Raw genomic sequence first — 25,154 nt, 5'->3', positions numbered from 1 at the left:
TTTAACTTACCTTCGGATGTTTAGTCATGTTTATTTTGTGCTGAAACTGGTATTAATGTGGAGGAGATGATTAGTTCACGTGCGCCTCACGCTGCCGCTTTTATTGAACTGAAGCCTACAGCGATCTGTCCCTCCACATTAAACAGCGCCAAAACGGCATTTATTGTTTGAATACTGCAATACAATGGAAAGAATTTGAAATCTGAGACTTTGTTTCATATTAAAAGTCCCAAAGCACAATGCTTATTGCAATTTATTGGATGGGAAGTGCCCTTTAACGTTCCGTCCATTAACTGAAAACAGGCTAGATTAATCGATTCTTGGGATTTAAGAATCGATATTGTTCCGTAAAAATGAGAATCTATGAAAAAATCGAGATATCGATATTTTTACCCAGCCCTAACCTCCGTGCACCCTGTTCACACAGACGTGATACGTCATCAGCGCGTTCCATTACACTATTGCAGACAGAGCGAGAATGAAAGCTGTTATATTGTAATATTATGCGCTCTGTACTGTAATGTTTACTCAGTGGTGAATGAGATGAGATATGACGTTGCATTCAACCCTCCACCAACGCCGTCTCTCATCGTGTCACTGGTTAGCCTCTGGTCTGCCTCATGTGTTTTGGAGGAGGTGTGGCTTTGGAGAGTGATTATGCAGGGAGGGTGGGATCTTATTCCCACCGTTCAAAGATAGCTTGCTATTGCTAGCCTCTCCGAAATCACCTACCCTACCTTTATTTTCCTCAACAATGCATCGTAGTATGGTAGTTAATCAGTGTGTTTTGCCATTGTACAGGAAACGTATCTCTAATTGGTCCATGGTTTGGTCATGTGTAACTACCAGCTGGTGAACAGGGTGCTGACCAGTGCAGAACTAGTTCTAACCAGGGGTGTGAAGTAACGAATTACAAATACTCACGTTACAGTAATTAAGTAGTTCTTATCAGTAATTGTACTTTTTTGAGTAGTTTAAAAATTGTGTACCTTTTGTATTTGCACTGTTCTAAACATTAATATTTTATGTGCGACAACAGCATGCTGTCTCAGTGGCCTTACACATGATTTTAAATCTATTTTTTTCTAACTTTATGATTTAAATGGGGATGATTGTACTGAGAATAACTTTCATCTTTTCTTCAACTGAATACTGTTTCCGTGCTGTTTTGATGTATTTTAAAGAGTTGGCAGTCAAAATTAAAACTGCTGGATGAAAGATATTCTTCATTCTTTATGACAAACAAGATAATGTGAATTACAGAATGTACAACGTTTTTAAAATGTATCAATTGCGGTGTACAGTGTTTATTATGATGGGGTAGAATCCACAGCTCAGTACTCACTACTCAATACTCATGAGTACTTTTAAATAGGCTACTTTTTTACTCTTACTCAAGTAGTTTTTTTGGACAAGTACTTTTACTCTACTCACACTACATTTTTTGAAAGGTAATGGTACTTTTACTTGAGTATATTTTTTCAGTACTCTTTCCACCACTGGTCCTAACCAGCATAAGCTAGAATTGAAATATTGGTTCATGCTGGTTTTTTCAGCAGTGATATATAACACAGTGACTGAAATGTCGAGTTAGATAACACCACTTTCAAGGACTTCCTGAATATTACTAATTTTGAATATGACCAAATTGTGAATTTATGTAATGAAAAAGTCATTTTTTTTATTTTACAAATATGCTTTTAGTCATATCCTTCCCATGATATGCTAAGCCCTCTGAAGTCACACCGCACATGCTAATAGTAAAACCCAAGATTAAGGGCTCAGTGTGAGCGCTGGTCAAGCAGATGAACTGCAGAAAGCATCTTTAGGGAAGATTTATAGCTGATAATATGGCAGTTTGAGATCACTGTGGCTAGGGTTTCATTACAGACCAGCTCAAAAAGTGGCACCATAATGACAGTCATTTCAGTCAACATGTCTCAGATAAGAGCACACTGGGCAGGTTTACTATAATGCTACGCTGCAAATGGCAGGAGGGAGCTCAAATTCTTCCCCGCTCCTGATTTCTAATTTGCTTTAGATGAGAGTAGACAGAGACCCATACAAAAGCTGGCTGTTTTTACTCAGGCAGCCGCCAGTGTCCCTGAAAGACCAGCCATTCATGGCGGAAATGCACACAGACGCTCCACTAGGCACACAGACACACACACACACACACTCTTACAAGCATGCACACAAATGGGGGAGTCATTAATCTATCGGAGTAAACTGGGAACTGTGGAAAAGTGTGCTGGTCAAAAGGAGTTAGTCATCACCTCACAAAAAGAAAGAGAAAGAAACAGAGAAGTCAGACCAACCTCAAGGTCCGTTCAGTAAACACAGACATTAGGAAATGACCCTTGCAGATGTATCTTAAATGACAGGTCAATTTATTATCAGATTATCCCTTCCACAAAAGGCCCCTTTTTTGTAAGCCGCAGCCTTTGTGGATGAGATGCATTTGATGTAAGGTGATTATATGCAGCACACTTTGCTGTTTATATGACTAAATCACACAGGGGGGACGATTGGACATAGTGGGAGAGAATGGGGGGGGTGATTTCAGTAGTTTCATTAATGCGGCATGAGGAAAGCGTTTGACGGCCAGTGGGTTATAGAAAAATAGCCAAGAGAAAGCGCCAGGAGAGAGGGGAACGCCACAAAAAGCATCTGAGCGACGGCCATAATGGGCCTCTTTGGTCCAGACTTCTTGAGTGTTTGGGAAGAACAGATGACCTCATTAAACTCCAGGAGAGATAAAGGCAAAGCAGCGCTGGTTTTACTCTAGACTGTGCTCTTCCTGCAGTCATGTGGCCGCTCGTGTTGTTTAAGCAGTGACCAGAATCCCGCTGAACTCTGACCTCCAGCTCTCAGCCACTCTCACCAGCTGAAGCGTACTGCCAGCACGAGACAACACTCCACACACGACACACACATGCAAACACGACACACAGAAAGGCATTCATGTGACCAGCAAAGTGCATTGTGCTTCTGAGGCCTTGTTTCGTCATATAATGGTTTCAAATTTTTAGATCACACATCTTTAAAGGACTTTTTTTTCATGGTCTCAACTAGAAGCTATTTGAAGGCTGATTTACCCGAAAGGGGTGTAAACACTGTGTCTTTCACTATCAAAACATTCTTCTGTTTTTAGAGCATCCTGAAACAGCAAGTCTAAAAATTAACAGTTAGTTTGAGGCAGGGGATAGTTGTTTGCCCGACCAATGGACCAATAATTAATATTTTTTACAGTTATTTTATTGCATGCATCTCTCTAAGTCAGATCTCACAATTAATTTGGTGAAGATAACACCATAGAAATCACACTTCATATTAAACTTTTACTGTAGTTGGAATCAAATTAGAAATTATAGTTAACTAAAATTAAAACTAAAATTAAAACTATAAAAAAAATACTGCTGTTACTTGAAATAAAATAAAATATCTATTTAAAAAAAAAAAACTTTATTTCAGCTAGATGCCAAGAGAACATTTTAATTTAGTTTAACGTCATGTACTAAAATCTGTAAAATTTAAATAAAAAATGAACAAAGATATATAGAGAGAGACTTATAACAAAAACTACTAAATAAACAACAAAATAACAACAATAACAAAAATTACTTTAACTAAAATTAAAATGAAAATGGAAAATACAAAAATAAAAAATAATTCAAAATATTCATAAAAACTATAATAGTATCTCAATAATACTAAAAATCCACTGTTACAGATGTTAAAAATTATTTAAAAATGGATTTATCATTGAGCAGTATACTTATTTTGAATAATATCTGCACTGTTTAGAAATAAAAAACTGTATAGATGAGTTTTTTATTCCTCATATTTTTATGAGTTATTTAGTACACATACATTCTGATATTTTTATTTTTATTTTGGTCCACATACATTCTGATATATATGTGACCCTGGAGCACAAAAACCAGTCTTAAGTCGCTGGGGTATGTTTGTAGCAATAGCCAAAAATACATTGTATGGGTCAAAATTATTGATTTTTCTTTTATGCCAAAAATCATTAGAATATTAAGTAAAGATCATGTTCCATGAAGATATTTTGTAAATTTCCTACCATAAATATATCAAAACTTCATTTTTGATTAGTAATATGCATTGCTAAGAACTTCATTTGGACAACTTTAAAGGCGATTTTCTCAATATACATATCTCAATGCCTATATCAGAATGTGTGTGGATTTAATCCATTTGATCATTTATTAACTTATTGAATATTTCTGTATCCCACAAAGATGGAACCTACAGATTTAGTTTGTGAACTTCTAAAAATGCCGTCCCCAAAATTACAGGGATAGAAAACTGGGATTTATAAAACCTCGGCTCCAAATCGGTGAGCAGCAAAATTGTGCTGCATTATGGAACAAACTTAATAGTTGCCTTTGCTCTCCAGAGCTATTGAATTTCACATCCATATTAATTTCCAAAGCAAATGCTGCTTTTCAGGTTTGCAGCATGTGCCGACAGTTCCTGCGCTCCTGCTATATTTAACCAGAAGCCGCCGTGGGACCTACTGTATAGCGATAGACTCAGAGCACACGCACTTAGCCGTCAACGAGAGACAGAGGCCAAAGCGGCCAGGAAAACAGACTTCCACTGACAAGCGTGAAAGGAGGATGCACATCGGGGACAGGGTAGAGGCGCTGAATTATGTATGCTAAACAGGCCGTCGCATGCGAGGGATCTAGGTTACAGGAATTAGTGCAACAAGGCATTCACAGGAAACAGGAAGTGAGACGCATGGCAACCACAAGCTCAAAAGCAGAAAAGCGCATACCTTTAGCTTGGAATGAAATTCGCGAGATTTCCTTCTGGCAAGAACCTGAATGTGACTAGACACCTGCGGGTTAGGGAAGGGGAGGAAAACAAAGGAACAGCCTGTAACCATGGCGATGAAAAGCCCCCCCTGCAACTGGGCAGAGCCAGACGTACCTTGATGGCAGCTTGGATTTCTCGAACTTTCTTTCTTGCTAAGACCTGTATGTGACTAGACACCTCCGTTTTTCAAAACGAAACAAGAAAAGCAAAAAGAAAAAGCAATAAAGAATTACAGACATTTTACACAAGCAAAACATTCGAGGAAGGCCTCCATAAAAAGGAAAGCGTGGCCAAGCCGACGGCCGCCCAGCGCACCGGCCCGCTCACCTCCTCACTTAAGTGAGCTGATTAAGGAGAATGCAGGCTTCTTAAGCACATTAAGAAAGCGCAGATGTGATCTTCTGTGTGCTGAATGAGAATGGCCATGTCTAGTATTCTTCGGGGAGGAGAGCCAGAGCGGCCGTGTGGGCCCCGGGGCCCTTTAACCGCCGCTCTGCATATTCCTCCAGGTTGGAGTTGTGTTTGTGAATTATGTACTAATGGCGCATTAATAGTGATGTGAGGTGGGAGGTTGTGTGATGTTGTAACGAGGCTCTGCTCCAAGGGGTTACGTGGAGAGCGTTCCTCGTCTTAATCAGGCCAATCACGCACAAGTGGCTGTTGAGCGGGCCTCGCGCTCGACGCCGTGTGTTAATGAGGTCATGGTCTCCGGAGGCCCGCCACTCTCGACTTTCCAGCCTGGCAAAGTCACATTTACACATATCTCAGCAGCACAAGTGGTCCTTTGACCTTTCCAAATTAATTACAAAAATCACTTCAATGGTTCAGGCTTAGCCGAATGAAATTACAATGGGATTGTTGTGATGTTTCAGCGTTTGGGTCGATTTCTGGACTTTTTGCTTTGCTGTGGGTTTGAGAGGTGTCAATCTTTTATATTAGTGTCCATGTAGGTTTATGTCAATTAGGAAATCGTTTTACATAAAGGCATGATCTTGGTTAAATACAATTTAAACTCTGTGGCATGCTGCCGATTACAAAAGCTAATAATTAAAAATCAGGCCTCAGTTTGTATATCAAATTTCATAAAGTGTTTACTGCACTTTGCACTTTTGAATTGGAAGTTCAAACAGAGAAAAGTTTCTGCACTTACATTAATTAGTTGTAGCAAATATTTATGCTCATTTCTACTGTCCTGTACAATGGTCATTATTCAAAAATATTTGACACTTTACAATATGGTTTTATTAGTCAACTTTAACATTAACTTACAATGAGCAATACATTTGCTACAGTGTTTATTAATCTTTCTTAACATTATTTAATAACAATGCAACAGATACAATTTTTGATTTTAATAATGTATTAGTAAATAATGAAATTATAATTAATATTAAAGGGACAGTTCAGCCAAAAATAGTGGTTAAACGGATCGTAGTTGATCCGTGATTCGTACGGACCAAGCCCCACGGTTCGGCACGCATGTGATCCGCGGATTAATTGCAAAATGTAACCATAATAGAGTGAAAGTTTATCAATTGTACATGTTTACACACGCAAGCGATTTTAAACCATTCTAGCAAAAGAAAAGGCGAAATGGAACTCGATTCGTTACTTGTGCGCTGTTTTCTATCAATGCCGCACAAACATGAAGCTCGCACACGCAGAGAGGCGCGTTTGCGCGGGAACACCGAACTGAACCATCTTTAGTATCTCATTCACTCCTTGCCTTTGAACAGATGCATATTCACATAAAATTATGACAAAATACCGATCTCGACAATCATTGTGGCAAATGCAGTCTGTTGTGTCTTAAGTGAACGAGCAAACCTGTATGAGTTTCTTTCTTATGTTGAACATAAAAGAAGATTTCTTTCCCTACTATGGAAGTCAATGGGGACCAACAACTGTTTGGTTCTTCAAAATCCTTCAAAATATCTTCTTTTGTTTTCAGCGTAAGAAAGAAACTTATACAGGTTTGGAAAGACATGAGGGTGAGTAAATGATGACAAAAATGTAATTTTTGGGTGAACTATTCCTTTAAGTACTTTTTAATGGTTATTTCATGTTAGCTCAGGTCCATTAAAAATATCAAGAGATACAATTTTTTTATTTTAATAATGTATGAGTAAATGAAATTATTAATATTAAGTACTTTTTCATTGTTAGTTCATGTAACTAATGTTAACAATGAAACCTTATTGTACAGCAATATTTGATTGGTGAATGCCATAACTGACCAAGCATAATCAATTATTTTAGACAGTATCAAAATCTTATTCTAACACAAAGTTTGATTATGTTATTTAACATGCTTAAATTAGCGTGATAATTTAGATATTGTGCTGCTTAATCACTTTAAGTGATTTACTCTAAATCCTTTTCTTGTTTGTTTGAGGGATCAGAGAGTGGCCTGGATACTATATAACCTGGAATATTCATATAATTTAAAACAAAAGGATGTCTAGTATTATGTTTCCTGTCTGCTGTAGTAAATCTATCTGATAAGAGCTTTGAGACGGAGCCGTCTAAGCACAGCCCACTGAAGTGTTACAGCTGCACCAGCACATACAGATCACCATAACAAATTACATTACAGTCAAGTGGAAAAAAACAGATTCATGGATTTAAACAGACATTTCGGTCCTGAACAGGTCATCTGTGTAAAAACATGTCTATTTGAATTGTTTTTTAATAATAAGCCTTTTAAAATAGTGATGCTTTGTGTTTGCTAATGTGTGAGTGAGTGTCTTGGCCATAGCTGTTCAGTGGCGTGTTCTCATACAGCTGAATGAAACATCTGCCGGCTGAGCCCAGCGTTCAGGGTCCGTCTCTCCTACAATCGCATTAGCGTTCTTGCACCCAGCCTGAACATGCTGCAAAGCTCCATGCTCCTGCATGAGTGGCTATGTGTGTGTGTGTGTGTGTGTGTGTGTGTGTGTGTGTGTGTGCGTGCATTGCACCAACCTATGTGTATATGAGCAGGGTGGGCGATATACCAGTAAACAATAAACCGGTAAAATTTGTCAAGAGAATTGGTATTACAATCACCTCAACCACTGCGCAGTAAAAGATGGAAGATGAATATTGTCTCAAATGCTCCACTTGCTAAAATAATGCTTGTTTCACACCGCAAGCCAAAGCAGTACATATTTTTCATAGCGTGCTGAACTTTTATCTATTTCCAACACATGTTTCAGGTTTTTCTGTTTAGGTGTTCTATTTTAGAACAAAATACTGGAGCAAACTATTCTTTCATTGTTTGAAAAACACATCAGTCAGGCTTTACAGGGCACACACACTTTCTATTCATTAATCTGACTGAATACAGACATTTTTAGCAGTTTATGGTCACAGTTTGGGTTAGGGTTCAAGTTGTCAATTTTATAATATTTCTTTATAATATATATTTATATATTAACTACCATACTTATGGAATTAATGTATTAATAATTTAGTTATTTAATTTTTATATATTTATTTTGTAAATTATAAGCTTATAGTTATACGTACTTACCAACAAGGGAAGCCTAATTTTTTCTTTGAATTTTAAAAAAGTGATTATGAGCAGATAATGGATTTTAAAAATTGCAATTTTGATCACTGAACATTAAAAAAAGCAAATCAATCAAAATCGAAATCTTCGACATTCAGTATTATTAATCATTACTCTTTAAATCTCTTTTCTGTAAAAATATATATACATTATGTACAGAACATCATAAAAAATGATTTTAAGAACACTGTAATATACAGTTTACCTTATATCGCCCACCCCTAATTGCGAGTATCTTTTTATTTCTGTTGTTCATTGTGTGAGCTGTAAGTTTTTATCCTTCAAAAGCACAGATAGCAGGTGCATTCAGCAGTACTGGCCTTCCCGTTTAGTGGCATGCATGCAAGAACACGGATTCTCTTACCTGTTTCCGTGTCCTTGTCTTCCCAGTTCTGAGTTTAATGTATCTGGCAATCAACTCTAATTATGTGTCCAGCTGTAGCCAACGGTTGCCATAGAGCCCTTGTTTTTTTTTATTTTTATTTTTTTATCCAGGGCTGTGTAATAAAACTAGCTTTTTAAATAGGCAACCGCAGAATTGATGTAGCTACAATTTACCACGTGTCCACCAATTTTACTTTGGAACATCAATGAACTGTATTTACTTCCAAATATAATTAGCATAAAGTAAAAAGAATATTGAATAGAAACACTAGAAACACATGAGATAGAAAAACATGTTGCTTTGGATACATATACATATATATGAAAAATATTGAGAGATTGATTATGTTGGTCAAAGGAGTATTATTGTATTAGAAACACCCACACAGCAGCATTAACCAGTTTTCTGTAAATATAATTTTCTGTAAGAATAAAAGCAAGCTTTGTGAGCATAGGAGACCTTATTAAAAACTTTCAAAAATCAAAAATTTTCCAAACCTTTGAAAAGTAGTGTATAAATAAATAAAGATTCAAGATTCTGAAGTGTGCACCAAATAGACACTTTAGTATCCCATCAGGACATGATGCTGCTAGGTCAAATGACAATGACAATATAATGGATGTAGTACTTCTATATTTCATTCATATTTCACACATATAGAATATACTTTTTTAATGGCTGAAGTAATTATTTAGTAATTACAAAGTAATTACTATTCAAAATAAGTATTTCAGACTTTTAAGTATAACGTTACAACAGATTTTTTCTTCTATTGTGACCTGCATCCAAGTGTAACAGATTATCAAAAAATAAAAAAATTGGCTCTATTTATCAGTTGTTAACTGAATTTGGGTATGTGGGCGCTGCACTGAAAAGTGTAGGGAGATGAGCATGAGCTTGCTGAGGCAAGTTCAAGTGGATTAAATGATTGGAGAAGTCCTGCATCCTTATTAAGATCTATAACTTGCATTTAGAAAAGAGATAGGGTGAATTTTCATTTAATGCCTTTAACTATGAGGTCATCAGCAATGACAAAGTGTCCACATAAGTCTGAAAAGCCCCGGTTGGACACTGGATCCTTTGAAGACCAAATTCTGGAAATACCCACAAACCATGTACACATGTGGCAATATTGAGATGTCTATATGAAACAGTACAAACTCCCACTTCGAAGACCCTGTCCTAACAAGTGTTTAGCGCTCCCCAACACAGCCTGAGGCCAATGAGCATGCGATTCCAACATGTGTGCTTGATGCATGTGTGGGCTGAATGGAGGGGCAGCTCTCTTTCTTCACGTAGGCCATTCTGTTAAGGCTATAACAACGGCAGAAGATCATGTGACCTCCAGGACAAATAAATAGCATCTGGGGATTTTCAGTTCCAGCCCACCTCCCCAGCATGCCAACACTGTAATCTCTCCCAGATGAAGCCAGGGCCTCGCCACTTTCAATAATTCACACACTGTGTACACATAACATGACAATAAGGGCATTCATGCAGACGCCTGATTCCTAGATCAAAGCTCACAAACGGCCAGCTGTAAGCATGCTTACTGCTGAATAATTCATTCTTTTCACCGCCTGCTCAGCGGGACTTGGCCAGCACGCTTTCTTTCCTGTGTTTGCCGTGCAAAACAACGCTAGCAGATAGAAAATGAGACAAAAAAAAGAGGGTAAGGACACACTGGAGGTCCTGAAACCCTAGGAAACAAGCTGCCCCCAAATGACAATAATAAGAGAAAATAATTTTTAAAGTAGTATGTGTTCCAGTTTTTATTCTAAAAGAGTGTGAACAGGTGCCGTGGTGTGTATGAAGCCGGACAGTGAAGCCCTAGTTCTGTATCAACACATAAAAGTTCACATACAGATGTTAAAATAATGTCAATGTCAATTTTATTTATATAGCACAATTAAAACAACACATGTTGACCAATGTGCTTTACATCATCTCAATATACAAATCAGATAGAGAAAAGAAAAATCACCTAAACCAACAACAACAATAATAAGAACACACAAATGATCAGCAAAAAGAATACGCCATGGCAAACAAATGTGTCTTTAGCTGTACTTTAAAAACATGTACAGAGTCAGCGTCCCTGACATGTAAAGGTAAGCTATTCCAAAGTCTTGGCACTACTGCCGCAAACGCATGATCCCCTTTCTGGCTCAACTTAGTCCTTGGAATTTTAAGTACATTTTGAGTTGTTGATCTTAATGTTCGTCCACTCTGATACTCAATTAGCAGCTCTGATAGATAAGTAGGTGCGAGGCCATGTAAAGACTTATACACTAATAAAAGAAGCTTAAAATCAATCCTATACTGTACCAGAAGCCAGTGTAGAGAAATCAAAGACGGAGTAATGTGTTCACAATTTTTAATATTCATTAACAGTCTTGCGGCAGCATTTTGAACCTTCTGCAGCCGCAAGATAGATACTTGACTAATACCCTTGTATAACGAATTACAGTAATCAAGTCTTGATGATATGAGAGCATGAATTGCAATTTCAAGACTCTTGAATGCCAGACATGATTTAATCTTGGCCAGATTTCTCAAATGAAAAAAACTTGATTTTACCTCATGATTGATCTGAGTGTTCAACTTCAGGGAGCTATCAATACAAACACCCAAGTTTTTAACGTGTTCTTTGACATACAAAGACAATGGGCCAAAATTAAACTTTACTTCATCCTCTAGGGCCGAACACCACAACCTCTGTCTTTTTCTCATTGAGATATAAAAAATTAGAGGCCAGCCATGTTTTTAGATCAGAGAGGCACGACATAAGGTGTTCTAATCTATTACCATTTGTTAATGGTAAGTATACTTGCAAGTCATCCACATAGCAGTGAAACGCTATGTTGTACTTCCTAAAGATGTCTCCTAATGGAAGCATATACAGTGAAAAAAGTGTGGGGGCCAGAATAGAGCCTTGAGGCACACCACATATGAGCGATGTCGAGTTTAATGTATATGCGCCAAATCTTACTGCCATGCTTCTAGCAGTCAAATATGAGTTAAACAAATTTAAAGCTTTCCCCTGAATCCCCACATATTCTTCTAGCCGTGAAAGCAGCACCGTGTGATCTATTGTATCAAAGGCTGCAGTTAGATCTAATAAAACTAATACAGCTGAATCACCAGCAATCAAAGTTTTCTTTTAAAAACCATGGAGGAACCATATCTATGGCTGACCCGGTAGGTTTTAACCTGCTTACAATTTCACACAGCCGCTGAAATGTAATGGGTTCAAATTGATAAAAAACTGCAGTCTGTGTAACACGGCCTAAAAAGTCACAGCTAATTTGTGGAATAGTCCCTCTTGACTAAATACTACTTTTTCTAACATTTTTGACAAAAATGGAAGATGTGAAACTGGTCTAAAATTAGTCAAGTCAGTTGGGTCTAGGTTGGATTTTTTTAGTACAGGTTGCACAAAGGCCTGTTTCAGCATGTTGGTGAAAACACCTGTATCTAATCTTTTGTTTACAATCTGAAGAATACTAGCTCCAATGACCTCAAAGTTTTCTTTTAAAAACCATGGAGGAACCATATCTATGGCTGACCTGGTAGGTTTTAACCTGCTTACAATTTCACACAGCCGCTGAAATGTAATGGGTTCAAATTTATTAAAAACTGCAGTCTGTGTAACACGGCCTAAAAAGTCACAGCTAATTTGTGGAATAGTCCCTCTTAGGTTCTCAATCCTAGTTTTAAATGAATTAATAAAATTCTCACATATAGATGGGGATGGATCTAGATTTAGTGTCGGAGGAGTTACTACAGAATTTATAATGCTAAACAACGTCCTAGGGTTATTAGCATTTTTTTCTATTAGCTCAACAAAATACTTAGATTTGGCTGATCTAACAGCCCTCTGAAAAATTTTTAACGCTTCCTTAAAGATATCATAATAAATTTGTAACTTATTTCTTTTCCACTTTATCTTTCTGCCTGTCTACCGATTTGTCTAAGACTTATTATCTCATCATTTAACAAGTGATCAGACCTAACTTTACGCTGTTTAGTGTTTTGAGGAGCCACTATATCTAACACATCTTTGCAGGCTGAATGCAACCAGTGTAAATGCTCATCAACACCCATATCCTAAAGAACAGAGTCAGACACTTTACACACCTCATTAAACCTTGTGACAAATTCTGTACCAGTTGTAGATGAAAAACTACGAAAACATTGCAGAGTTTTAACAGGGTTAACAGAACAGCATGAAACAGGAATATTAAACAATATAGGTTTGTGATCAGAGATAACATGGTCATATAATTCTAAATCTTCAGTAAGGAGACCATGTGTTAATACCAGGTCTAAAGTATGGCCATACATATGAGTCGGACCATTAACTAATTGGGTTAACTCAAAAGAAGCAATTAAGTTTAAAAAGTCCTTCGTCATCACATTTTCTGGGCAGCACACATGAATATTAAAATCCCCTAAAATAAGCAGTTTATCAAATTTTGAAAACAAACATCCTAGAAAGTCACCAAATTCATTGATAAAGTCTTTCTGTGTTTTAGGAGGCCTATAAATAATAACAATGGCAACTGAACTACCAGTGTCCAAGATCAGCAGCTGTCGTTCAAATGAACCATATTCTTCAGTTGCTATTAATCTGCAGTTAAACTTCTCTTTAAATATAGTAACCAAACCTCCTCCTCGGCCCGATGAACGAGGGGTATTATAAAACTTACAGTCCCGTGGTAAGAGCTCATGGAAAGGACTCATGTCCCCAATTGTAATCCACGTCTCGGTAATGAACATGAAGTCTATTCTTTGTGCAGTAAAAAACTCATGAAATAAAAAAGTCTTGTCATCACTGACCTCGCGTTGATCAAACCGATCCTCAGATTTATTGTGTCTGCGTTAGGTTGAGGTGTCCGACGCAGAGTTTTAATATTACACAGTCTCACTCCGCCAGGTTGAAAACGCGGAGAACGAAACAATTGCAGCGCTCCAGAAGAAGTAGGAAAAATCAGAATATTTCAGGTATATAGCGGTTCCAAGGAACGCCATCTCACAAAACGAGAACAATCTATTCCGTCGACAACCAGGTCTTGAAGAACATATCTCCTCTGATTCCTTCCAAGGGTAAGTTTGAGCTTAACCGCGAAGCCACCTCTTTTCCCTCTACGCTTTCGTCATTTCTTTCCCAGCGGCAAAGATTGTACACGACGAAGGTAGGGGGGCACAGATGCCAACAATGGCGGCGGAATCCCGCAAGCACCCGGCAATGTGTTGTGTTTCTGTCCATCAAAGTCCAATATTTAGCAGAGTTTGCCGGTCATAAACTAACACGGGTAGCACACTTGGGTTAAAAATGCCATGATTTAAAAAGCAGTTAAAAAGCCATAATACAAGCAAACTTAAAAGTCTCAAGAGAGTGACGGCATGCCAGAGACACCGGCACCATCTTTTTTTAATCCTTGGTTAAAAAAACTATAAAGTATTAATAGTTCTGGTTACTGAAACTCATTTGCAGTAGGGCTGCACACATTTAAAAAAAATCTAATTGTGATTGTTTTGTCATATATTGCATTAATGAGTCAAGTCAATAAGAATATTTATGAATAATAATAAAAATAATAAAGTATAAAAAGGGAATCTGGCATATTTCGCTTTGTGTGAACAGGTCCATAGGAATGCACCGATTCAATTTAAAGTCTTGTTTGTGGTGGATATTCATGGTGAACATATTCATTCTGCAATATGGTATACATGAGAAAGACGGCAGAGCAGTGGGTGGGAACGGGGAGGATGTGAACTCTTGCAAGAGTTCTCCAGTTGTCAATCAAAACAGCAGGGAAAGGATTAGGTATTATGGCCCGACTAAAAAGCAGAATACTGGGTAGCGCACTTGGGTTAAAAATGCCATGATTTAAAAAGCAGTTAAAAAGCCATAATACAAGCAAACTTAAAAGTCTCAAGAGAGTGACGGCATGCCAGAGACACCGGCACCATCTTTTTTTAATCCTTGGTTAAAAAAACTATAAAGTATTAATAGTTCTGGTTACTGAAACTCATTTGCAGTAGGGCTGCACACATTTAAAAAAAATCTAATTGTGATTGTTTTGTCATATATTGCATTAATGAGTCAAGTCAATAAGAATATTTATGAATAATAATAAAAATAATAAAGTATAAAAAGGGAATCTGGCATATTTCGCTTTGTGTGAACAGGTCCAAAAGAATGCACCGATTCAATTTAAAGTCTTGTTTGTGGTGGATATTCATGGTGAACATATTCATTCTGAAATATGGTATACATGAGGAAGACGGCAGAGCAGTGGGTGGGAACGGGGAGGATGTGAACTCTTGCAAGAGTTCTCCAGTTGTCAATCAAAACAGCAGGGAAAGGATTAGGTATTATGGCCCGACTAAAAAGCAGAATACCAGGGCAAAGAAGAAATCTGTTCTCTCGAGTAGGAAAAGGCTTCTCTTTATTTCAAAGACACCAGAGTCCATATCAATAGCTCCTAAAACAGCAGAAGCTACAGTGGGGACTGCCGGCACCCCTCTTTCTAGGATTGTCCCCCAGCTGACTCTTCATTCAATTAGGAATGCATCTCCGCCCTTTGCACCAACTCCCTCAGAGGAAAGAGGAGTGGACTCCCTCCCCACTACCTACTGAGAGCTGTCAGCACTCCCACCTCAATTTAGACACTAAATCATCCTCCCCTGCTCAGACTTCACAGATATGCACCGACAGACTCTGGCCATTGAAGGCTTCCCTGAATAGGGTGTGCCTTTGATAATTTTGCACTCTGGAGCCGAAGTGTGACTGTATCTGGACGTTGGCAAAGCTGGAGGACAATTAACAGTCCCGGAACAAGAGTTTACCCTCTCGTTACATCCGTCCATCCCTTGGTTTCTGCATCCCCTCCTTGAACTGAGGAGGTTTACACAGCTGCTGCATTGGCCGCTATTCCCCCCACGACCCCCTGCTGCGGCCCACTTTACCACACATTCATTCTCACCTCACAATGCTGCATCACACTTCTTTAATTTGGATGAGGATTCATTACCTCAACTGGGCTGCTCTCAAACGGCTCGGCACAGCAAGCATTTTCTCTGTGTTTTATGGCTGTTTCTCAGAGTTGCCAAAACACCCAAGCAGGATTGGACTTTCAAATTACTAATCACCATTAATGTGTCAAGACTCAATATCTTTTCTCAGCTCACAATGACACCTTTCGACTTGAAATGTTCATAAATTATAATGTTGTTATGAAAAAGAAAACCATATCAAATGTGCTTTGTACATTTTCTGCTTTGTGCAATTACCTCTCTACTGTTGCTTTAGAGGATCAATGCTGGCACTTGATATAAAGCTCTGCTCAACAGATCAGTTGGTCCAAGCTGATCTAGTTGATCAAGCTGATCGGTCCAGCTGGTTAGGACCATGTTAGAACACCAAAATTCAGTTACCATGTCCAAATAAATCAGCTTGACCACCTTAAGCAGGTAAGAGCCCATTTATAGTTATCAGCTGGTTGATCAACTGGACTAGAACTGGTAGAACATCTTGGTCAAGCTGGTTAGAGCAGGTAGACCACCTTGGAACAGCAAAATGTTCAGAATAGACCCCCTGCTGCGGCCCACTTTACCACACATTCATTCTCACCTCACAATGCTGCATCACACTTCTTTAATTTGGATGAGGATTCATTACCTCAACTGGGCTGCTCTCAAACGGCTCGGCACAGCAAGCATTTTCTCTGTGTTTTATGGCTGTTTCTCAGAGTTGCCAAAACACCCAAGCAGGATTGGACTTTCAAATTACTAATCACCATTAATGTGTCAAGACTCAATATCTTTTCTCAGCTCACAATGACACCTTTCGACTTGAAATGTTCATAAATTATAATGTTGTCATGAAAAAGAAAACCATATCAAATGTGCTTTGTACATTTTCTGCTTTGTGCAATTACCTCTCTACTGTTGCTTTAGAGGATCAATGCTGGCACTTGATATAAAGCTCTGCTCAACAGATCTAGTTGATCAAGCTGATCGGTCCAGCTGGTTAGGACCATGTTAGAACACCAAAATTCAGTTACCATGTCCAAATAAATCAGCTTGACCTGACCACCTTAAGCAGGTAAGAGCCCATTTATAGTTATTAGCTGGTTGATCAACTGGACTAGAACTGGTAGAACATCTTGGTCAAGCTGGTTAGAGCAGGTAGACCACCTTGGAACAGCAAAATGTTCAGAATATGTTCAGCAGCTCCCATCTCCTCCTCTTTGCAGTTTAACTGGGATGAATCCATCATCATCAGCCTTTACATTAGCATCCTCTGAACCCTACAGAAGGCTCAAGCTGGTTAAGATTATTAATTAACTGGATTATCATTTGGTAGACCAATTTTCAACATGGTAGACCACCCTGGTCAAGCTGGTTAAGGCTGGTAGACCACCTTGGAACAGCAATAAATCAGCTGCTATGTTACAAAAACCAGCTTGACCGCCTTATACCGATATGACCCGGTTTCTTTAATAGGTTAAAGCAACACACTGCAGCTCCTTTCTTCTCCTCCTCACAATTTACCATTAACATCAGTCCTTGCATTATCATTCTCTCAACCCTACAACAAATTCAGTCTGGTCAAGATAGTTGTTGAATTGGACCATCATTTGGTGGACCTGTTTTTGATCTACTGAAAATCTTGATCAAGCTGGTTAGAGCTGGTAGAACACATTTGAGCAGCAACAAACCAGCTACCAATTCCCCAAAATAAGCTTGACCACCTTAAGACAGCATGAGCTGTTTTTTTTTCCAAGCATCATGTGGCAGTGTCCTCCTCCTTACAGGTCTTACTAGAATAAAACCATCATCTCCAGTCCTTCCATTAGCATCCTCTCAGTCCTACAATCCGGTCAAGATGGTTGATTTAATGGACTACCATTTGGTGGACCTGTTTTTAACCTGGTAGATCATCTTGACCAAGCTGGTTAGAGCTGGTAAAACACTTTAGAGCAGCAACTAACCAGCTTTTCGAGTCCCAAAATTAGCATGACCAACTTGCATGAGCAACATACGGCAGTGTTCTGATCTTTACAGATCTATCTAGTATGCATAATCACCAGTCCTTTAGCACCCTCCCAGTCCTACAGCAATTTTAATCTGGTCAAGATGGCACTTGATATAAAGCTCTGCTCAACAGATCAGTTGGTCCAAGCTGATCTAGTTGATCAAGCTGATCGGTCCAGCTGGTTAGGACCATGTTAGAACACCAAAATTCAGTTACCATGTCCAAATAAATCAGCTTGACCTGACCACCTTAAGCAGGTAAGAGCCCATTTATAGTTATCAGCTGGTTGATCAACTGGACTAGAACTGGTAGAACATCTTGGTCAAGCTGGTTAGAGCAGGTAGACCACCTTGGAACAGCAAAATGTTCAGAATATGTTCAGCAGCTCCCATCTCCTCCTCTTTGCAGTTTAACTGGGATGAATCCATCATCATCAGCCTTTACATTAGCATCCTCTGAACCCTACAGAAGGCTCAAGCTGGTTAAGATTATTAATTAACTGGATTATCATTTGGTAGACCAATTTTCAACATGGTAGACCACCCTGGTCAAGCTGGTTAAGGCTGGTAGACCACCTTGGAACAGCAATAAATCAGCTGCTATGTTACAAAAACCAGCTTGACCGCCTTATACCGATATGACCCGGTTTCTTTAATAGGTTAAAGCAACACACTGCAGCTCCTTTCTTCTCCTCCTCACAATTTACCATTAACATCAGTCCTTGCATTATCATTCTCTCAACCCTACAACAAATTCAGTCTGGTCAAGATAGTTGTTGAATTGGACCATCATTTGGTGGACCTGTTTTTGATCTACTGAAAATCTTGATCAAGCTGGTTAGAGCTGGTAGAACACATTTGAGCAGCAACAAACCAGCTACCAATTCCCCAAAATAAGCTTGACCACCTTAAGACAGCATGAGCTGTTTTTTTTTCCAAGCATCATGTGGCAGTGTCCTCCTCCTTACAGGTCTTACTAGAATAAAACCATCATCTCCAGTCCTTCCATTAGCATCCTCTCAGTCCTACAATCCGGTCAAGATGGTTGATTTAATGGACTACCATTTGGTGGACCTGTTTTTAACCTGGTAGATCATCTTGACCAAGCTGGTTAGAGCTGGTAAAACACTTTAGAGCAGCAACTAACCAGCTTTTCGAGTCCCAAAATTAGCATGACCAACTTGCATGAGCAACATACGGCAGTGTTCTGATCTTTACAGATCTATCTAGTATGCATAATCACCAGTCCTTTAGCACCCTCCCAGTCCTACAGCAATTTTAATCTGGTCAAGATGGTTGATTAACTGGACTATTATTTGACGGACCTGTTTTCGACCTGGTAGATCATCTTGATCAAGCTGGTTAGAGTTTGTATAGAACACCTTAGAGCAGCAACTAACCAGCATTTCAAGTCCCAAAAATTACCACCTTAAGCTGGTATGAGCTGTTCTTTTCTAGCAACACGTGGCAGTGTCCTCCTCCTTACAGGTCTAACTGGGACGAAACCATCAACACCAGCCCTTCCATTAGCATCCTCTCAGCCTCTCACAAATAGTACTCCACAGGAGCCAAAGAGCCTCTACAGCAGAAGTGTGTTATATCATTTAAAAAGACAGCATAAAATTGCCATTGATTCCACACCGAGGGGGTGAAGCAAATAAAGCCCCAACATCCTTCCTGCCAGCATGGCATAGCAAAGATGATTTAATCAAAGCAAAATCCTGCAGCTCGGCTCAGACCCCATGCCATAAACATTGTCCTCATTTATAGTTATAGCATATTAAAGCCTTTTAATGGCTTTGGTTATGTTTTTTGATTGCTAAAAACACATCACATTTTTTTCTCAGAGCTTTTTAAAGGACTCATTTCCTGTTGTACCACATTTGTTTAACGCAGGCCTGACCGCACTCACATCTGGCCGGTTGGACAACTATGATGTCAGTGGATGCTGGATTGCGGCCATACAGCCAGTAAGCAGTGAGAGATTTCTCACATAAAGGCTCACTTCGACGGCTTCACCCCATCCAAATCTAGCATTAATCCTCAATAGGCCAAATTGAATCTGTCGGTTGTCACAGAAGAAAGGAACTAAAATATGAAGTTTGATCATTCTTAACATTCATTCCTTTGAGATTTCAAACTTGTATTCTTGTTCGTCTTATGAACAAATGACTTTCATGAGGTACTTCTTTTAATCAATTGGTCAAAAAATGCAAACTGACTGAGCAATGTTATTAAATCTATTGCTAGTTAAAATAACCAAAGACAAACTGCTAATGTTAAATGTTATGAATTGCGCATTAGCATATATGGTATTTTGGGCAGTACATTTTAAGAAAGATCACTCGTAATTTGGGGGAGTGTAATTACTGAGTAGTACTAAAACAGTCACTATGGACAATCTATCACAAAAGCATGAATTCTTTGGGTTTGATATTCTCCCAGTGAGACCTGTGGAGACAGCAGCCCTTCTCCCGTGTGCAGTAAAAGACACAATGCCCCTGCTTCCCTGTCACGCGTGATAGATGACTCGAGGGTCTCCGGCTTCCATTAGCATCACAATAGACTAAACCAACAATATGGAGGCATTCACTCCAAGGGTCCCTGGCTCGGCTGGGCTGGGGGAAGGGCCAGCGCGGGGCAAAGGGAGGCAGGCAGGAAGCCTTTTACTCCCAAGAACAACGGCATTCGAGGAACACTGCTTGCTAGGAGGGGAACCCACATAGACAGGAGACAAAGAACGAGATTTGTGCCTTGGAAGTTGAGCAGGTGACACAGAACTAGATTCAAGTGGGCAAAATGAGGCACAAAAAAGGTTCATTCAAAAGTTTCTCTGGCAAAACCTGAAAAGACTTTCAGGATTGTGACTAACTTCAACAACTAATTTTCAAGTACATTCACAACTGAAAATAACTGAGCATGCAAAATACAACATTTCTCATAACTATTTTGCTTCAAGTGAAATCAGGTTAGCAAATGTGACCATATATTTGAACCTGAACTTGCATCAGCACAAAAGAGAAAAATCTGACAAGAGAAAGTGCATAACCTTAATCTAGCTACTGAAATCTATTTAGAAAGACCGTTTATAAATATCTGACTCATGCAAACCAGCTGCCTATTTCAGGGGGTTATGTTTCCTCATTACAGGGCCCCTCGCTTTAGAGAGAAGATAAACATTTCTTTACTGGCATTATTGTTTCATGAAGAACTTTTTACATCAATTGCACAAAAAGTCCTTTGTAAGTTCTTAAGATTATTAAAACGTTCTTCATACTAACAAAATGTTTCTTTTAAGTACTTTTCATTGAATGGCAACCAAAAAGTGGTTTATCCCAGCACTTTTATGTCGACCAAATTTGTCACACACTTAGCGGTATCCTGGCCTTTTTAGGGTCAAAACACTGGCCTCTCACCCACCCTTTGGCTTGAACAAGCTTAGAGTTCAAGACCATGCATTTTGCCCCATGACCTAATGAGTGTGTGAGCACGAGTCAGGGGTTAGGCCATTCGGACGGGTCCTCTGTGCCATCTGCCACCTGCTGAGAAGACCTCACTCACACACACACACACACAATCACATACATTTATGCATCACCCACTTACCACACTCAGAAAGCCCCTTCATGGGAGAATGGAACAAGAAACAAGCTTTTCAAACCACATATCTTGTCCATTTATTAGTTATGTTTGCCAAGACAGGATTCACTATTATTATTACACAGATATGAACAAACCACTAACCAAAATTATTAAAATTTGGCTACAGCCTGACAGACAATAAAACAAGTAAAAAATGTTCTAGACTTAGATTGAAGGTGGGACTAAAGTCAGAACCACCTAGCAACCACAGTGAACACCCCAGCAAATGAACCACTGAAGACCCAAGTATGCTTCATTTTCTGCGTTCAGCTCTGTCTTGAGCAAAACTGAGTGTACAAGGCTTTCAATGCATACTCCATTGACCATGAGCATGGATGGATGAGTTTGGCGTGTGTGCATCTAAAGAACCTCTTTTTAAATGCTCAGATCACTTGCACTTTCTCCGGTGTCCACGCGGACACAGAAATAAAGCTATACACAAATGGCATGTGTGGAAATTAGCGGACTGTGCTGCTGATGAAAATTACGTCATGTGGACTATCCACAAACTAGAGCAGAAAGTGAAAAAGTGAAGTAGACTTTTGTCTATACACTGTCAGAAAATGGCACAAAAGCTGTCACTAGGGCGGTACCCTTTTAAAAGATACTGATATGTGCCATTAAGGAACTAAATAATATGCATCCTTTAAGGGTAAATGAGAGTGTAGCAAAGCTGATAATGTAAGTATTGCATAAGCAATACTAATTGTGAAACTGATTTGCATCATAAAAAGCTATTGAGATTCATCAAAACCATTAAACAATGTTCATACAAGGAACTTTAGTGTGAAGCTTTTACAGCTGCTGACACCATATTTTTATTAATACATATTATAATACATATCATGTTCAAGCAAAAAATCAGGCTGATTTTAGGGGTATCAGGTAAATGGAAGTACTTGTCCTAATATGCGGCCTGTGCACATTTTCAGAGCTCAAAAACAGCATCTTATGACCCCTTTAAATCTAATCTTGACAGGCTTTCATTTATTCCAATCCACACTTGAGCCAAGGATTTCTGGCTTTGTCTCACGGCCTTCATATCTATATGCCTATACTTCATGAGCCGTTTCTCAATGCACATAAAAATCGTTAAAAGCATTTAACCTTAATGTACAAAAAGCAGCTTCTGTTTGAGCCAATCACTTATCAGAAGCTCATGGGTGACGGCGAATGAGGATGGATTAGTGCACTGTAACACACGACCACACTTGTTTTTGTGGTCTGCAAAGGATGAAAAAACAAGTCTGCAGGTCTGAATAGGCCTGTCGCATATATATGGTTTATAAACATTATTTTAAATATTATGCACTTTTTTTTCAAAGATAGTCATGTTATTTTAATACGCTTTGAAGAAACGTGCATAATATTTTGCTCGATGCGCCCTCTTGTGGCCTCAGGAGAGAAGCCAAAAGCTTTTTTCCCCCTAACTGAAATTATGCCTTTTAAATTCGAATATAATTCTAAAGCGTGACCAAGATGTCTATAACCTGGCCAATTAACAAATTAACATTTTGCCTTCTGTCAGCATCAATATTGTCAAAAGAACATATATATGTTCTATTTTTTTTTAACAGAGCAAAAATTAGAATATAGCCACCACATCATTTATCTGCATTTTTCAATTGATCGTAATTGTTATGTGCATTAGTGCATAAAATTAGTTAAGTTTTTTTATGTATTTATGTTAATTTGAAATGTGCAGTAAATTCTGTTTCAGACCACACACAAAAATCTCCTGTAATGTCTAATTCAGATACATTGGTTATAACTCTTTAAGCTTTCATTCTCTGTTTTTCAAGTACTATCGTAATCACCATCCCAGAGGTCCCTCCTCTATTAATATGAACATAGTTTGTTTTTTTTGCAGATTTCAGAACGAATATTTATCCATCCTTCATCCAGAATATAGATTTATAATATTGACAATTTATCAGTTTATTTTATAACTCATCAGTATCAGCAAGACAGTATTATTGCATCAGCAGTTGTAAAAAATTAAAACAAACAAAAAAAAAACATTGATAGCCCACTAGTTATTTATATGTCCAACATCTTACATTTACTCTCAAAAAAGATCTGACTAAAATTGAGTAATCTAATCCAACAACCAAGCTATTACAAAGAAACAACGATCCATTCACAAAACTGAACATCACTAGGTCGAAGGCCACCAGAAATCTGTCAGTATGACTTAAGAATATAATTTGGTAATGCAGTATTTAACACTGACTAATAGACGATCAGTCTTACCACAAGTACATCGACATGACAACCAATCAATTAATTCCTAATAATACTGTCTTTAAAAATAATAAATACCACTTTAAAAATCAATTGAAAGTGTATGAACACAAAATGGGTTCGATAGATAACTCCTGATGACCTGTGAGAAGTCTAAAAGCTGTGGTCGGGGCTTTAGGTCATGAGTCAGAAAACCGCGGAAGGATTAACGGTGGGCATCCATTGTGGGAACAGACAAGCCACCGGCAGAAAGCTGTGGGTCGCAACCTCGAGGCTTCACCGAGACAGAGAGGATTACGCTAGACGACCTCTCGTAAATCCTCACGGCGAGGCGGCAGGTGAGGAGGAAGAGGTGGCCTGGGCATCTTTCCTCTATCTAGTCTTCTGTGTTTCCCAGCAGGCAGACAAACACCCTCCCTCCCAGGGTCTGCTCGTGCTCCCATAGGACCAGTTATTACAGCAAGTCCTCCACTGAATCACTCTATCAATTAGGAGGTGGTGAGCACATCATCACATATATTACTGCTGAGGCAGGCCTGGCTGTGGGGGTTAGGAGAGAGAGAACGGCGGACATGGATGGATGGACAGCGGACTGATATGCTAGAGTCGGTCGCCATCATCAGGGCTCACCAGAGGTGTGGGACAACTCCACCTCCAGCCCTGCGGATGTGTGAACACACTGTCGGCTGGCACCTCCCAGCGAGCGCACTTTCAGAGCAAGAAAGAGGGTTAAATCAATATTTTCAATCTCTCAGGATCATTCCCACATCTGAACATGAAGAGAAACCTGTTAGCAGTCACCAATATGTGTAAATGAAAAGCCAAACTTCATGACCTTGATAGTTCTCATCTTTAAGTTCCCTGCTCCATCTCCTGCAATGCAGCTCTCTAACAAGCCCAAACTCAGCTGAAATGTTTCAAGTTTCGAATGAACTGGGCACCTGTGTCACACCACCTTCCAGAAACTTCCATCAGAATATAAAGACATTAAATAAAGTTTCTGACCAAAAGAGTTAGCAAAGCTGCTTAATATTTTATATTTGCATTTTATATAATTGTAAGGGAAACATTTCAGCCATGTTTGACCAAATCTTAGATTGTCTGATTCGGTCTGATATCCTACATAATAATACATGTACATTTCATAATTTTATTTTATTTATTTATTAAGAACATGTAGATAATTTAAAGGGGTCATATGACGTTGCTACAAAGAACATTATTTTGTGTATTTGGTGTAATGAAATGTGTTTATTCGGTTTAAGGTTCAAAAAACACATTATTTTCCACATACTGTACATTATTGTTACTCCTCTATGCCCCGCCTTTCTGAAACATGTCGATTTTTACAAAGCTCATCGGTCTGAAAAGCGAGGTGTGCTCTGATTGGCCAGCTATCCAGTGTGTTGTGATTGGCCAAATACCTCAAGC

General features: G+C 38.8%; 1 protein-coding gene across 1 annotated transcript in view; it reads right to left on the bottom strand.

The window, feature by feature from the left end:
• Positions 1–25,154, bottom strand: part of LOC107727083 (transcriptional enhancer factor TEF-1-like) — a 78,934-nt gene that overhangs the window by 21,048 nt on the left and 32,732 nt on the right. Inside the window, exons 4-6 of the mRNA XM_016536846.1 lie at positions 8,769–8,826; positions 4,966–5,028; positions 4,811–4,873 (exon numbers count right to left, since the gene is read on the bottom strand). Coding sequence (XP_016392332.1) covers positions 4,811–4,873; positions 4,966–5,028; positions 8,769–8,826 — 184 coding nt within the window. The remainder of the gene's footprint in view (positions 1–4,810; positions 4,874–4,965; positions 5,029–8,768; positions 8,827–25,154) is intronic.

This window comes from Sinocyclocheilus rhinocerous, unplaced genomic scaffold (assembly GCF_001515625.1).
Source record: "Sinocyclocheilus rhinocerous isolate Xijiao unplaced genomic scaffold, SAMN03320098_v1.1 scaffold35, whole genome shotgun sequence".
NCBI lineage: Eukaryota > Metazoa > Chordata > Actinopteri > Cypriniformes > Cyprinidae > Sinocyclocheilus > Sinocyclocheilus rhinocerous.
This window is presented reverse-complemented; position numbering and strand designations above follow the sequence as displayed.